This window comes from Prenolepis imparis, unplaced genomic scaffold (genome assembly GCF_030444845.1).
Source record: "Prenolepis imparis isolate NDT839.2.m4 unplaced genomic scaffold, iyPreImpa1.0 SCAF_3, whole genome shotgun sequence".
Lineage (NCBI taxonomy): Eukaryota > Metazoa > Arthropoda > Insecta > Hymenoptera > Formicidae > Prenolepis > Prenolepis imparis.
In genome coordinates, this window is record NW_028141161.1 from 3,418,978 (window position 1) to 3,436,081 (window position 17,104).

The 17,104-nt window shown below is 30.4% G+C and overlaps 2 protein-coding genes across 2 annotated transcripts in view; one reads left to right on the forward strand and one right to left on the reverse strand.

Annotated features, from left to right (window-relative positions):
• Positions 1 to 2,696: 2,696 nt before the first annotated feature.
• LOC145934381 (G-protein coupled receptor Mth2-like) overlaps positions 2,697 to 17,104 on the reverse strand; it is a 35,572-nt gene continuing 21,164 nt past the window's right edge. Inside the window, exons 3-5 of the mRNA XM_083034747.1 lie at positions 3,973 to 4,157; positions 3,706 to 3,871; positions 2,697 to 3,180 (exon numbers count right to left, since the gene is read on the reverse strand). Of these exons, the coding sequence (XP_082890873.1) occupies positions 2,856 to 3,180; positions 3,706 to 3,871; positions 3,973 to 4,157 (676 nt within the window). The 3' untranslated portion in view covers positions 2,697 to 2,855. The remainder of the gene's footprint in view (positions 3,181 to 3,705; positions 3,872 to 3,972; positions 4,158 to 17,104) is intronic.
• On the forward strand, positions 11,520 to 15,206 carry LOC145934382 (uncharacterized). Its single transcript, XM_083034749.1, has 7 exons — positions 11,520 to 11,878; positions 11,959 to 12,188; positions 12,309 to 12,545; positions 12,637 to 12,798; positions 12,866 to 13,065; positions 13,125 to 13,287; positions 13,655 to 15,206. Exons 2-7 carry the CDS (start codon positions 11,981 to 11,983, stop codon positions 13,774 to 13,776), a joined length of 1,092 nt encoding a protein of 363 aa, XP_082890875.1. The 5' UTR covers positions 11,520 to 11,878; positions 11,959 to 11,980; the 3' UTR covers positions 13,777 to 15,206.

Genomic DNA, 17,104 nt, shown 5'->3' on the forward strand with positions numbered 1-17,104 from the left:
GTTTAATAATACAATTATAAAAAATATTTTTACATTATCGTTTTATAATTTTACATACATATTGTAAATTTATTTTTGCAATCAGCTTAATTACAAATGAAGGAATTAATTTTACTTGTATATACTGCAAATTTACAAACGCGTGGAAATTTACAACTATTATAGTGGGTTTTAAAATTACCCACTATAATAGTTGTAATTTTACACAAAATTTTTTTACAGTGTATATTCCATGAAAATATTAAGGTAGAATGATTTTGTGAAGCATTCGTAGTACAGTCTGGACTGCGCAGCCATATATGTATATATTACTTACCGATATGTTGGATTGGAATTGTTTTCCTTTTCCTTTTTCTTATCCTTTCTTTTTTTTCAATTTCCTTGTGTCTTTAATTTTTGTGATATTTTGTGTTTTTCCAATCTGCGAACATAAGATAAATATAATTAATAATTCTCATAATTTTTAATTCAATATTGTTGCAATAATTTGGAGCTCTACGGAGCTCAAAATCATAACGCACGTTTACAGAATTTGATATAGAATATCATGTCGAAACAAGTAAAATCATTTATATTAATGTTTAAAAAAAATTACACAAAAGTGTATAATAAGTAATATATCTTACCTCTTAAAAAAATCCAATTACCACAAAAATATATGATAGCGAGTATTGCAACCTAACCTCACCTAACCTAAAAAAGTGTGTATTAAAAAATATAACATACCTTCAGCTGAAGCACTCCGAAAAAACTAAAGTATTTTGATTTTATATGGGATTTATATGGGACTCCACAAATAAAACCAAAACCTTGTAGAGAGCAAAAATCGATGTTTAGCCGAAGATAAAACGACACTTTTCGAAGGCACGTTAGAGAACTCTAATAAGGGCCAATTTCACCAACGTCGGTTAACTTTAATCTTCGGTTAAACTATATCTTTGTCTCTTTTCAGATACGTTCTTAAAAAGAGACAAAGATATAGTTTAACCGAAGGTTAAAGTTAATCGACGTTGGTGAAATTGGGCCTAAGGCACAAGTTCACAAAAGAACTCTCTCTTGCTTGATGAAACATACAACAGATACAGTCGGATATTAATTTGCACTCCATGAAACAGATTTCCAGCAAATAGTTAGAAAATATTTACAAAATAATTATCAAAAATATTTATTTTTACTTACCATAAATATTATATAAAATATTTAATCTATATTTTAATAATATGTCAAATAAAGATTTTTATAAAATATGTATAAAATATTTATATAATATTTCAAAAAAATATATATTCATAAATATTTATGAATATTTATCATAAATATTCTGTGCTGTCTGGGATATATATGTTTTTTAAACTTATAATAAATTTTTCATACATACCAGATTTATTTTTATACATATCACTATTAGATATAATTCATGATGCAGAAATATCTAAACATTAATTCGAGATTTCATTTTCAAGTGCATAATATTATGTGGTAAAATATTCCTGGCATCGAATGGGCGTGTGTAAACGCGCTTTCCATATCACAGCTACACAGAAAATATTTATTTCATCGCCGATATGAAAACAGGGATAAGAGGAATCACAAAGGTATAACAATATAAATTAAGTATTAGAAACTTTAATTCCGAACCTTTAATTGCGGACCGACTGAATTCACTCGAGATCTCGAATCACAACTAAATCATACGATAATTAACTTTAATGCGCGAGCGTTTTATTTGAATCAAAGTTTAATGTGCATATTTGTTCTCGGCGAAGTCTAGTCATACAGTAATCTAAAATTAGCAATTTTTTTATCCATCGACAATAAATACAAGCGGCCTATGATACATAACAATCCAAGCCTCGATTGTTCGATTTTGATAATAAATCAATCGACACTTGTTGTTTTTATCACTTTAACTGAAACATGAAGTGCAATCATAAAAATTAAAGCCTTTGCTGCTTGAATGGAACGTCTCGATCTTAAGAACATACGAGAAGCTATAATTATAACAGATTTTAATGGATGTATGCTTTCTCGAACAAATGTATGTACAAATTGTAGCTACAATAAAGATAGGAATGATATTTTAAAACAATAAACCCTACATTCAAAATGGTCGTGTTCAAAAAAAATTGTAATTGATTTGTGAATCATATCGGGGGAGGGGGGGGGGGGGCTCGAAAAAAAAATTTTTTTTTCTTACTTTATATATTATTTATATGCCTCAAAAATCTTCCTTTATCAATATTATACAGTACAATATTCTATATAGATCTCATACAAGACTATGATTTCTTATAAAAAAATTGTTTACAGAATTACAATCATTGATTTGATTCAATAATAAGTGATTCATAATTAATGATAAGTGATCGATAAGCATGAAATTAAAGATAAATAAAATTTGTTTAAAATTCAAAAAAACATATTTTTTATAACTACATATATCTTTTACAACTTAAAATAATAATTAAGGCTCTATAATTAATGAAAACATAAAATTAAAAATGGCAATAAGAGCCAGCACTAAGTGGGCCACACGAAGTTTATTATATTATAAAAACAACCAAATTACAAAATTATAATGAAACGCATATATATTTTAAACTGTAAATATTAAAATAAGCTTATAAATAAATTTTATAGAATAAAAATTATTGAATAATAAGAGATATCGAGAAAGATACATTTTCTATGTGAAATTTTAAACTAAATCTTTTGAAGATTAAAACGAAAACATCATTGTATAACATTATAAAGATATTTTCGATTGGAAAGTTATAAGATTATAAGATCAATTGCTGATTAATCGTTGATTATTGATTTGCAATAAAATAAACCTTTTTATACATATTGTGACATTAGAGTTCAGTCCTATCGGACGAATCTTTTGCGTGACACTTTCCTTGACCACAAGAACTCCTTTTTCCCCACATAGACACCTTTGACATGGTAGTGCAAATACTCAACTGATTGCAGCCGAATCGCTTTAACAACATCAACTTGATCTTTTTTTTCCATACAAATATGATAAAAATACAGAAATACTGCAGCATGTCGGCCAAAGAAGTACTATAATAAACGTAATTGGATACATTTTCAAATAAGAATGTCACTGTTATCACGGACCATTTAATGCCCATTAGGACAAATAGCACGATAAATAGTTTTAAATACTGCTTTAACCTGTAAACAATGTATATTTATATTTGGATATCTTTCAACAAAAACAATAAAAATTATTTATATAGTTAAGTTTAAAAAATAATTCATTAAATTATAATCCTAAAAAGAAAGAGGGAAATAATGTAGTAGTTTAAAGAAACTTTAAAAAAATGAGATTTCCTTTAATAAACAAATAGATTTATTAACTTTATTCTCACTATTTGCCACATTTTGAGAATTGCAGACGTTCTCGAAAAAGCACGATTTAAATCACGGTAAAATGTTTTTCTTTTTTATAACTTATGTAACTACAAGAAAAAGAAGAATAGAAAATAAGAAAGAAAAGAATGAGCACACCAAAAATATGCTGCTTTCAAATAATAATCATCTCTTCTTTTCATCAGGAATGTAAATTAATGTAATATTTTTATGTAACATTATTATAGAGATATATAGAGATATTGATCAAAATGTGTCGTTATAAATCTCATTAACAAAATAAAAGATTATTATCACACATCGATGCAAAAATGTTTGATTACAAACCATTTCTTATTGGCATTATACTGCTTGCTTTCTGAATCTGTTAGATGAAGGCCTGTATTTTTTTCGTACCGATCGATCTTCAGTGCCGTAGAGATGGATAAACAAACGCTACTAATGATACAGACACTTTTGAATCCGTAATAATACAATGCAAACGCTTCATCATCTGTAAGTATATTTATCCGTAATAAATAATTAATCTGTTTTTCACAGTATATTAAAATGCGGTACCATTAACAGAGTTATCTGTCAGAGACATTTACTTACTAGCGAACCAACAATCTCCTGAGCGAAATTCTGGTCGCAAAATCTTTGGTACATATTCAGAAACAAAATCCATGATGACACAGAAAATAGCAAAGATAAAGGGACAACCCCACGCATAGATTGCATAAAATATTAGCTTTCTTTTTTCTCGTTGTCTGACGTTTTTTTGTAACGAACAGAATCCTCTGCAATTTACACGTCATATTTAACTAATAATAGATCAAATAAATCATAATGTAAAAGCGTTAAAATAATGTTTGCCTTTGATCGAGGCTTTCTCTCATTTTATGTAACTACAAAAATAGATTTACATAATACGACACACAACACTCGATACCATGAAAAATGGTATAACATTCGTATAACATTCAGAAAATATTATACATATATATGTATATTTTAAATTTGGAATAATACATTTTTGAAAAGAAACTTATATTATATATAGTGGGGCAAAACCGGGTACTTTTCGGATTTGTCTTTCTACAAAAAATCAAAAGACAAAAAAAATTTGCTGACCATTAGTAGTGTTTAATAAACCTTAAACTATGAGAAAATAAGGTTAGTTGCTGAAAAAAATATTTGCTTATCAAGGACAACAAGATTTTTCGAAGTAGTCAAAATACTCAGTTTTGCCCTACCGGTAGGGTAAAACCGGGTACTCATTTAAAAGCGTGTAAATCATCATGTAATTACGAAATCTTGATTTATTTAAATCATAATACAATACAAAAATGCACAGAGAGAATTCTCTCTTAGAATTTACCCTGAACATCATGGTAATCGTGGGACAATATGATATGGAAAGAATTTTATAAAAATTTCTCTGATATATAATATTTATCACAATAAAAAATAATATCTATCACAATAAAATATAAAATATGTTTGATTAATTTTACTAAAAGTATAGTAAAATTTATTAAAAGTATGGTAAAATTAATCAAACATATTTTTAAACACTAAGAATATAAAGGCTCGATATATATCAAATATAAATCGGTAATAGATAGGCCATACGCGGATGTCGGTGCGTCGATTCCAACGAAAATTAATTTTTCAAGACTTTATTACGGAACAATCTCAATTCGAGATTTTTAATTCCAAAGATTCCCTCTAACCCCCCTATAGAATTATAGGCGAGAAAATATTTTTAAAATTCTTTCTATACCATATTGTCTCACGATTACCATGATTTTCAGAATAAATTCTTAAAAGAAAATTCTCTCTGTGTATTCTATAAACAAAAATCACAAATAAAAACAAATATCTTGCTCTACATAGCTGCAGAACTCGTGGGCCCACCCTTGGCATGTAATGCACTGTATCTAACCTTAGGTTGAGCCTAGATGTTGAGTACAAATTATTGCAAAAGATGTAAGTTACATCTTTTTTTTCTTCTAAAGATATACTGTCTTCTTGCTTTTTTATTATTTAATTTTTTAATCCCATATTTTTTGTACTCAATTTTGCCCCATACATAGATACCCAGTTTTCCCCTAAACACGAAGAAAATAATAAACACGGCAGTTGTATATTCCGACGTAAAAGAAACGATGAAAACTAATGCGATCTATACTTTCTAATATGTACAAAATTCAGTTCTGCACTTATCAAAATAGATGCTTGCTTTGTCTAGAAAAAGTCCACGACGACTTGATTGTTGCTCCTGATATCGATCTTTCTTGTTTCGAAAATTTTAAACTTCTCTCAAAAAGAAAGTATCCAGCAGGAGGTCGATTGTGTATCTTTGTCGACTTTTCTCGCTTCTCGTATTTTCATCTCACATGAAAAAATACGCGCGATTGGCTATGGACAAGGTGAAAATGCGATATCCCTATGCTCACATGAATGAAATATCATAGATTCATGGTTGATGTAAGTGAGCAAGCAACAGTTGGATAAAAAATAAAATCAACGGAATTGCCAAATCGTTATTTTAGTTTCTTTTTCGTGTAAATATTACAATAAATGTTACGGAGAAACAAAAATATTGCATAATTTGTTTTATGCAACAGCATCCTGATTTTGGTCGGGTTCGTTTATTTTATAATCCATATTAATTTCATGTATTCTAAATTCTAACTGTTCTATAACTCTAATATGACACAATATAATGCTCTAAATAGGAAGTTCGATACAATTTAACATTCAAATACTTAAATATTGACATAATTTGGCATTATTCGACACAGAATTTCTTGCCGAACAGTTTGATGTGAGTTATTTCGTATTTTCACTATAATGAAAGTTACCCAATCAAGCGAGAACTTACTTTTGTCATTTTCACCATACTTTAAGATACACAATCCATCCCCAGTATACGTGGACACGGTTCATCTCACAATCAGATAATAATAGCGTCAATTTATAACTAATAACACGAATTGGCCACAAATGACAATACTTATCACGAAGAAATAGAGGTATCCGGTTTGATCTGCCTACCCGGTTTTACCCAACTTTCCCCTATATGTAAAATTTGGAATAATAAATTTTTGAAAAAATAAATTTTTTTGGAGATTTCTATGATTGCATAAAAGTTTTTAAACGGTTAGCTTTTATTTCGTTAATTTTTTGAAAGTAAAGAAGGCATATTAGATATTTTAAACATTATATATTTAATTTGGTAAATTTTTCCACCATCAAAAATCGAACACGCTTCTACATTTTATAAAAAGGATTTTTCAATTTTAACCAGTTACTTAACTCCGTTTTGACGAATTATCTATTTTAACAACCCTTGGACCGATATTTTTGCCATCCAACGAGGAATTTGTTCTTTTTATTAGTTTTATCTTAAATCTGACAAAAACTTTTTTAACGTTTTATGAATTTCTTGTGACAATAGCTTAGCAATTTTTATATTATTTATTATCAGTTATATATACATTATACATATACACATACACGGAGGTTGCCTAGTCGGATTTATACCTCTCTTGTGTTCAGAGAAAGATTGGAGAATGATCCAGCCAGTGAAGGCAAAATCGGTGGTTGATCCAGCCAGTAAAGGCTGTCAGAATTGACAGTTTCTTCATAATGAAATATTATAAAATCCTTACTAAGAATAATAGTTTTTCTTAATCACTAAATATGCTTACAGTAAACAGTCAAGAGTGGTGTACATCCTAGGCAACCTCCGCGTGGTACATCTTGAGTAATGGGTATTGTAACTTTCAAGCCTTATAACTCAGGAAATTCTGAACGAAATTCAACTCATATATAGGGTTTTGGAAAGCTCTCGAGATAAGCTACAAGAATATGCAAAGAAAAGTAGTAGGTTCCATTTAAGCAATTGACGGTGACCTTCACGTGACCTTCAAATGACTATGCAAGGTCAAATCTTTTCCACTATCTTATGTCCCCCTTGAAGCCACACAACTTTTGTTTGAAACATTTTTTCGTATCTTTTAGACTTTACGAGATATTTCGATAGCAAAGTTAAAATGGAACACCCTGTATATATATATATATATATATATATATTAGAGTTATATATATATATATATATAAAGATTAGCTAAAATCGATCACGTTTTTATGTCACGTTTTTCTGTAACGCGAACTACTTCCATATTTATGGACCGATCTTATCGAAATTAGTACCAAAAATTTGCAAATTTTCAGGGGATGGCGACGATGTGGTTTTTCTTTAATTTTTTTAGTTTTACGTCCCCACCTATCCACCCACGCACCCACCCACACGCGCGCGCATTTATGGACCGATTTTCTCGAAATTGGTACCAAAAATTTGCAAATTTTTAGGGGATGGCGACGATGTAATTTTTTTTAATTTTACACCTCCACCCACCCACCCACGCACCCACACATTTATTGATCAATTTTCTTGAAATTGATATCAACATTTTGCAAATTTTTCGGGGATGGCTACTATAAGGTTTTTTTAAGTTTTACACCCCCACCCACCCACCCACGCACTCATAGAGGAAGCTATGTTTTCGTGAAAATAATTTTTTTTTTTAATTTCTTTGTCAATGTGTTCAGAATGTTCCAAAAAATCGAAAAATTATATTTTTTCAAATGTGAGTATTAGCGAGAATCGGGGATTATTTTCCACTCACGCAACCAATTAAGCACCCACCCTATAGTGAGTAAAATTATGAATTTAGCGTGGATCGGGGTTCATTTTTTATATATATTTATTTTTTTATTTTTTTGTATAGCGATATTTTGCCAAAATTATTCCTTAAGGATGATATGAGGTTTTATTTCTTGACGTAAGTCATTTTATAAATGACTATATACATAAGTTGCTGGTTTCATATGTTAAATGTCATAAATAATGGATGGAATGGATAAATCGAACGAAATAGTAAATGTTAGTATGGATGAAATGAATGGACATGAAACAGAAAGTGTTGTGATGAATCAAATAAATGGACAGATTGATATAGATCAATTAAGAGAAATTGAAGAATTTAAAAATGGTAAGTAAAAACAATAAAATTTTTTATCGTTCAATTATTACTTATTTTCTTTTTAATTATTTAAAATTTTTCTAATTTATATGTTGTATATCTATACGAATCTATACAAATAATGTTTATGATGTTCTAAATAATTTTTTAAATCAAATTTTTTTTTTTATTCTTATTTTAATTATCATTATATAACCTAATTTAATTTATAATTAAAAAATTTCAGTGCTTGAAGATGGGCTTGACCATTTATTAATAAATGCCTTAATTGAATATGAGAAACAAGAGGAGTACAAGGAGTGTAATAATGAAGAATGTAAGAAAGAGTGGAAAAAAGAAAATAAAAAGCGTAAAAATGATAATGAGTACAAGAAGAATACGAAGAATAAGAAAAATAAAATTTGATTTCATAAAATTTTTTAGACTATTATTACTATTATTTTAGACTATTTTTTTAGACTATTTTTTTAGACTATTATCTATATATATATATATATATATATATGTATATGTATTTTTATTGAATTGGAGATATAAATTGTTATATTATTATTTGTGAAAAGATGACAACAATAATAAATTATTTTTGTTGAATCGACATATAAATTATTATATTACATATATTATGTAATATTTTTCATCACAATTATATATAACATATAGTTTTTCGCAAGTAGATCCTGTGTTTTCTTTTTTCAAATTTTTGTAAGTAAACAAATAAATGTAGACTAAGTAAACCAGTAAACCCAGTTAACCAAGTGAACCCAGTGAGCAGAGAGGTGCGAGCAAAGCGAGAATCCCCGGGGGGTTGGCCGCCGAAGGCGGCAGGGGGGCGGAGCCCCCCTAGTAGGTATATATTAATATATATATATATATATATATATATATATATATATATATTTACAAAGTGTTTGATAATATTACAGTAATTTTATTTAATTTATTTAATTTATTATTTTTATTCCCATTGATGTCTCATCAGTTAATTTTTAATTTCTACGGTTCATTTATTTCACTATTTATTTATCTACTATATATCTACTATATCTACTATATATATCTATATAAAAAGATTAGCTAAAATCGGTCACGTTTTTGTGTCACGTTTTTCTGTAACGCGAACTACTTCTGTATTTATGGACCGATCTTATCGAAATAAGATGTACCCACTCATCCACGCACCCACACATTTATTGACCGATTTTCTTGAAATTGATATCAACATTTTGCAAATTTTTCGGGGATGGCTACTATGAGGTTTTTTTAAGTTTTACTCCCCCACCCACGCACTCACTCACCCATAGAAAAAGCTATGTTTTCGTGAAAATAATTTTTTTTTAAAATTTCTTTGTCAATGTGTTCAGAATGTTCCAAAAAATCGAAAAATCATATTTTTTCAAAAGTGAGTAAAATTTAGCGAGGATCGGGGTTTATTTTCCACCCACGCAACCAACCAAGCACCCACCTTATAGTGAGTAAAATTATGAATTTAGCGAGGTCGGGATTCACTTTTTATAAAATTTCGAGTTTTTTGAAAAATAAAAAATTTTAAATTTTACTAAAGAAAGATACAATAGTGTGCATATACATACACACATACACATACATATATATACGTGATATTTTTAAAAATGTTTTATGTGAAAAAAATGTGCAAATTTGAAACGTGTACATTGTTTCCTCACCATTTTCCTCCTCAACATATACACGTACACACAAACACACACACGCACGCACGTACGTACGCTCGCATGCTCGCACACACGCATGCACGAGAAGATTTTTAGTGCGTGAGAGCATTTATTTATTAATCGATTAATTTTTTTTAAACAGTGACAACATTTTTTTATTTTTTTGTATAGCGAAATTTTGCTAAAATTATTCCTTAAGGATGATATGAGGTTTTATTTCTTGACGTAAGTCATTTTATAAATGACTATATACATCAGTTGCTGGTTTCATATGTTAAATGTCATAAATAATGGATGGAATGGATAAATCGAACGAAATAGTAAATGTTAATATGGATGAAATGAATGGACATGAAACAGAAAGTGTTGTGATGAATCAAATAAATGGACAGATTGATATAGATCAATTAAGAGAAATTAAAGAATTTAAAAATGGTAAGTAAAAAAAATAAAATTTGATTTAAAAAATTATTTAGAACATCATAAACATTATTTGTATAGATTCTGTGTTTTCTTTTTTCAAATTTTTGTAAGTAAACAAATAAACCCAGTAGACTAAGTAAACCCAGTTGACCAAGTGAACTCAGTGAGTAGTTAAGTCCCAGGTAGCACACACGGTCTTATTGACGTCAATTTTAGGTCATATTTCGTCCAAGACGTCATTTGTCTTCTATATGACGTGTATTTGACGTCCTATTGTGGACGAAATTATGACGTTATGAAAAGGACGTGAATTAGACGTCTTTTTAAGACCAAATTTTGTATTAACAATTTTATTTTTATTTTTTAAGTTTTTCTTAATTAAAACAGACTTTGTTCGTTCCACTTTTAAACTTTTTACTTATGGTAACTATATCGATATGTGATAATGCGGTAGTTATACCATAAGTAAAGGAATCAATATATGTAAAGATATTTAAACACAAATAGAATGATGAAAATAAAAAGTAGGCAATGAAAAATATAGTTAATATTGCTTCATTATTAATTGCTGCGTTTGCGATTTCATCCTAGAGCATGGAAATTGCATATCTATATAATGGCATCGATAGAATCCTACCCTATCACGCGCCTGTCGTAACAAACGATCGCCTGGGCGTATGATAAGGAGAACCTCATTAATGCCGTTCAGAATACATTTGAACCGAGTAGCGCGAACGTGAAGCGCATGTGCGCTTCTGGGTTCTTGATTGGACAAAACTACGACATGAGTTGCGTAACAGTGCAATAGCACAGTATACACTGTGGCAATAGCGGGAAAACGAGAAATGTAACACGTGCGCAATAAGTGATTCTGAAGCCGGTCGAAGTTTTGTGTATCTATGTGTATCTGGTGTGTCTCTTATAAAATAAAGAGAAAATAATATATTAGCAAAAGGGTAAATATTGTACACACTCCTTTTTCAAACTTATTTCTTTTTCTTATGTGCAATATACGATTATTAATAGGATCAAGTTCTTCGTCAATTGTTATTAAGGATTTGCTTTTTGTTTTGAGATCGTAACCGGCGAGTATTTGCTTTCACATTGTGCCTTTACATATAAAACTGATGTGTACAAATTTGTTTCTATATAAATTGCAGGATTTTATTATTATCATTTCTGTGGGTGAAAAAGTTAGATACGTATATTAATGCACAAATTGTGATATTGAAGCCTAACCTACAATACTACATAAATTACTATGTGTATTTATGTCAATAAGGAACACAAATGTAAATATTTGTTATATTAACATTTTAATAAATTTGATAGAAGATTTAAAGCGTACAGGTGAGTTTATTAAAATACCTCTCTAATCTTGTAATACATAAATATATACATATATATTATATTATGCTTTGTCTTTGCAGGCGAAATAATCCAAAAATAAGTATGGCTTATGTTGTTGTAGAATTTGATGAGAAACACGGCGGTGGTGTAGCTGCTGTTAACAGTGCGTGGCTTACACCTTTAAAAAAGGAAGTTTTTTGGCCTCCGTATAAAGATCAAAATAAATTTGATAAAGCTTTGAGAACAGGGGAAACAGTTGATACTGAAAAATGGACACTGCACAGTATTTCGCGTATTTTTTACAGAAGTGGTAAGTTAGTTTCCCATATTTATTTATTTATTTATTCTACATATATATATATATATATATATATATATTTATTTTACATATATATTTATTTATTTATTCTACATTTTTTCTAAATTGCAGATGATCTTGTAAAGACAAGAGAGAAACTAAAACAGTCAGAAATTATATTAAATTTGGAGAGTGAAGAAGAAAACGAAGGTACACGTAAGAAACGAAAAAGAATATCTAGAAGAATATATAATTCATCGTCAGATGATGAACAAGAGGAAGAACGAGGAAAACAACGAGAGAAACAATTACCCAGACCACCCCTAGTAAAACAAAAAAATTTTAATGTTTCTAAACATTTAGAGAAAGGTATCTCTTTATTTTACATATATTCAAATATTTGTTCTATTGTTTTATATATTACCTTGAAGAAATAAATATTTGTTACATTTATTTTCAGATTTTACTTTGGCCCGTTCTGATTCACCTTTGTCGATTAGTACTCTCAATACAAATGAAAATATAAGCCCCAGTGTAGCAAGTACTGCAAGTAATTCTGTTAATAACATTTCAACGACTCCACGTTCACATCGTCAATTTATTCATACAGCGGATAATTTTGGTTTGTAAAAGCTAATTTGTCAAAGTAGATATAATGTCAACAGTTTTTATAATGAAATATTTTTCAGAAAAACTTGTTTCCCTGATAGCTACTGTCAAGGAACAAAATGATGAAATATTGCAATGGATGAACAGACAAAATACAAAAAATGTAAACAATGTGACCGGATTACCTAATATACCATTTTCATTTCCATTGAACACAGTTGAGGAATTAGATCAGTTAGATGTTTACTTGAAAGCAAATAATGATGATAATATAGCTTTGGTATGTATACGCAATAGCATTTGATACCATAGCACGTAGATAATGTAATTTCTTTTCAGTCGGCATATTTGGCTAGTCTGGGTGGAAATCATGTACCAAGCAAAACAAATAGAATTTTGAAATATATTTTGACTGATGCTGTGGCGATAAATTTTAATTATTACGGCAAACGTTCACAGAAAAGAGCCTTCTCAGATTTATCCCTGAAAATTTTAATTGTGGGTAAGTGTATTTTTAAATTTATTTTTTGTACGCATAAATGGGCATTTTGTTTTTTTCTTTAATTTGATGTAATTTACCGTATATATTTTATAAATTTTAATTAATAAGAATGACAGGCAATTTGTACATAACTTAAATAAAATTCAATTTATAAATTTATTTAAATTTACATTTAAATCCACTTTTAAACAAATTCTTAATTAAAACTTTATTGCTAAAAATTTTTTTTATTGTTACTTATTTAAATCTTAGTAATTCGACATTTTAATTTGAATTAAACTTATCATCTAATTTACTAGATATTTTAAATCTTTTAATATAATTTATAATATGGCTTAAATTTGAAGGCAAACTTGATATTTCTTAGGTGCAGTCAAGAGAAGCGTTACCAATACAACCGATAAAGAAATAGAAGATGCAATAAAGGTTTGGCTGAAGCATGCTCAAGATCGTATGAAGAAAACGAGAGAAAATGCCCGAAAAAATTAGGTATAAGTTGAAACCTATTGTAGGTAAACGCCAATTTTATCGTAGAATTGCACTGACTGTTCGTAAAACACTTCAAATTTGTGATAAGGAACCCAACATAACACATAAGAATATTTCACTTAATAGTATATATGAAAATAATAATAATGATGATGCACTTGATAATAATGTGTCAAATATATCACATGGGAATATTTCACTTAATAGTGAAAATGAAAATAACGATATTAATAATATACTTAAAAATAATGTGTCCAGTAATTACGATGCAAGTTTATCGCTAACGTTGTCTGACAACACTTTAGTTTCATCTGATTTAAATATAAATTTAAATAGTACAGTTTCTCAGCCATGTTTAAACTCAAGCTTAAGGCAGTGGGCTCTTAATTTTAATGTCACACATTCAGCAATTACTGGTTTATTACACGTATTACACGTTTTTCATCATGAATTGCCTTTAGACTCCAGAACGTTATTAGAAACGCCAAGAAATATTCAAACAAAACAACTCAATAATGGGCATTTTTATTATTTCGGTCTGAAAAATATTTTAAAATCTATTTTATCGCAAATAACAGAAAATTTTGGAAATAAGTTAGATATCAGTTTTAATATTGATGGACTTCCCCTATTTTACAGTTCAAATTTACAATTCTGGCCGATTTTAGGACTAGTAAAAAATTTTAAAAGTAATCCCTTTGCTATTGGTATATTTTGCGGTAGATCAAAACCACAGCCTTTAGAATTATTTCTAGAAGATTTTATTGACGAACTCCTATATTTGTTGCAAGAAGGTATTGAAATCAATAACAAAAGGTATCACATTGCTATCCACAGTTTTGTGTGCGATGCACCTGCTAGAGCATTCATAAAGTGTATAAAATCCCATACTGGCTATTCATGTTGCGAAAAATGTGTGATACGAGGACAGTATATACAAAATCGAGTTGTACTTAAAGATATATCTGCACCGAAAAGAACAAATGTTTCTTTTGTTAACCAACAAGATGAGGATCACCATATCGGAATCTCTCCTTTAGTTAAATTAGGAATCGGAATGGTCACTGTTTTTCCAATTGATTATATGCATGCTTGTTGCTTAGGAGTAATGCGAAAATTATTAAATTTTTGGATAAGTGGTGCGTTGGCAACACGATTATCTGGTCGTAAGGTGAATATTTTATCACAACACTTAGAATCCTTAAAATCGTATATACCGTTAGAATTTAATAGAAAACCCAGAACACTTCATGAGCTTCCAAGGTGGAAAGCGACAGAGTTCCGTACGTTTTTATTATATTTAGGACCCCTTGTACTAAAAAATATAGTCGATACAGCCGTTTATGAGAATTATTTACTTTTTCATACTGCGATATCAATTTTAATATCTGCAAAATTTATATCCAAATTTAGTTGTGCATTTCCACAAGAACTGTTGAATATATTAAACATTGTGAACAATTATACGGCCAAGAATTCTTAATCTATAATGTACACATATTATGTCATTTAGCTGATGATGTGCAGATTTATGGGCCATTAGATTTATTTTCATGTTTTCCGTTCGAGAATTATCTTGGCCAGATTAAAAATTTAATAAAATCTCCTAATTACCCTTTGCAAATTGGTCGTAGATTACACGAAATGAATGTAGCATTAGAGAATAATTTACCTATCATAGAAAAACAGTTTATTCATGCTGTAGAAGATAATTTGAGTCCATTACCTGAAAAATTTAGAAGTGTTTTCTGGAAGCAATTTAAAAAATTTAAACATGGAAGTAGGTATACTAGGAGAGTTCTAACCCATGGGGCTCCGAGGGGAGTGCGGGGCGCGGGGGTATCTCTCGGCGCGGGGTATGACGTCACGCGGGGCGGGGGAATCTCGTAGGCGCGGGGGCTGACGTCACGCGGGTGGAGGGGATGTTTCGACAAAGGAGGGGGAAGTTTTCTGAGTGCAATATTTGTAGATGGATATCTTTACAACTTTATTTTTTTTTTTTTTTTTTATGAGAGATCCTAGACATTTTCCCAAAAAGGTATAGAACAAGCGCCGATGATCGACAATTTTGTACCCACGTTAGTATAATTTTATTATGGAAGCGCCGATGTCCGGCTGCTCGAACTTATCAACGGAGCGTTCTAGAATCCATAAAACTATGTTTTTCATTTTATGGACATTTTATCATTAGGAAAGAAATGAAGATTTTAGGGCCGACGCTGCGACGAACATGTTGAAACGTGATTAGGTGCAAAAGCGTTGACGTGCGGCAGCTTTGTACCCTCGCGGAAAATCTCCCATAAAAACGAGAGCGAAACATTTTTTCTTAATATTTTTTAAGCAAGAATGCAACGTATCGGCGCCAACGTTCGGCTGCTTTGTACCCTCGCAGAAAATCGGTCGTAAACAGATAGCGAAACATTTTTTCTTAATATTTTTTAAGGAAGAATGCAACGTATCGGCGCAAACGTTCGGCTGCTTGTGTCCTTACTCCTCTATCCATAAAACCAATATCTCGGGAAACTATCTTTTGAGATACGCCAAATGTTAGAAAAGAAGATAGAATTAGGTGAAATATATAAGGAGGATGAGAGCGCGTCAAACCATAGTACGATTTAAAAGCGCATAGATGCAGCGGTGAAAAAAGTTTAGTGGCTACTTTCTTGTATTAGAAGTGTTAGTGGTATAATAGTGAATAAAAGAAATAATGGAAAACATCGAGCAGAACGAACGCGATCTGTTGGAGCGGTCCCGCCAAGTCATCACCTTGGGTGAATATTTTGCATGGGCGCTGCGCTGCGAGGAATTTATCAATTTGCTCGAAGAAAACAGCCGTAACAAGCGTCCGCGACTCTCGATTGGAAATAGACAATCTTTGGTGGCTAGAATCGCGCGACTCGAGGGTGCAAAAATTCGATTGCAGAAACAATTTATATCCAGTGGTGGTGAATACAGTGGCGACAATAACGCGGAAAGACTAGTTTGCTGAGAGATTGATACGGCGTTCGAGAGCCGCATCTTAACCGGTGCGGTAATAAACAATAATTACATCGAACCTCGTCAATTTCTCGAAGATGCCAAAGACATTGTGATCGAACACGTGCAGAAAGTGATGCAAAAACACATTAATGTAAAAGTGAACACCGTGTTTAATGGCGAGTTTGTGTCCGGTGATAAACGCGCCAACAAAAGTGTCAATACAAAAAACTATGAACTCTTTCGCACGTCCGATTTACACGAGTGGTACGAGCGCCGCGTTATCGAGCCCACGCTAGCATCGCTAGAAGAGTTTCAAGAACGCGATAGTGGTTGGGCGTTGTCACAAATA

Excerpts from the sequence above, each read along its gene's own strand:
- LOC145934382 (XM_083034749.1), top strand. The coding sequence starts at position 11,981 with ATGGCTTATGTTGTTGTAGAATTTGATGAGAAACACGGCGGTGGTGTA. Across the intron at positions 12,189-12,308 it reads GCGTATTTTTTACAGAAGTG|ATGATCTTGTAAAGACAAGA; the intron begins GTAAGTTAGTTT and ends TCTAAATTGCAG. Across the intron at positions 13,066-13,124 it reads ATGATGATAATATAGCTTTG|TCGGCATATTTGGCTAGTCT; the intron begins GTATGTATACGC and ends ATTTCTTTTCAG.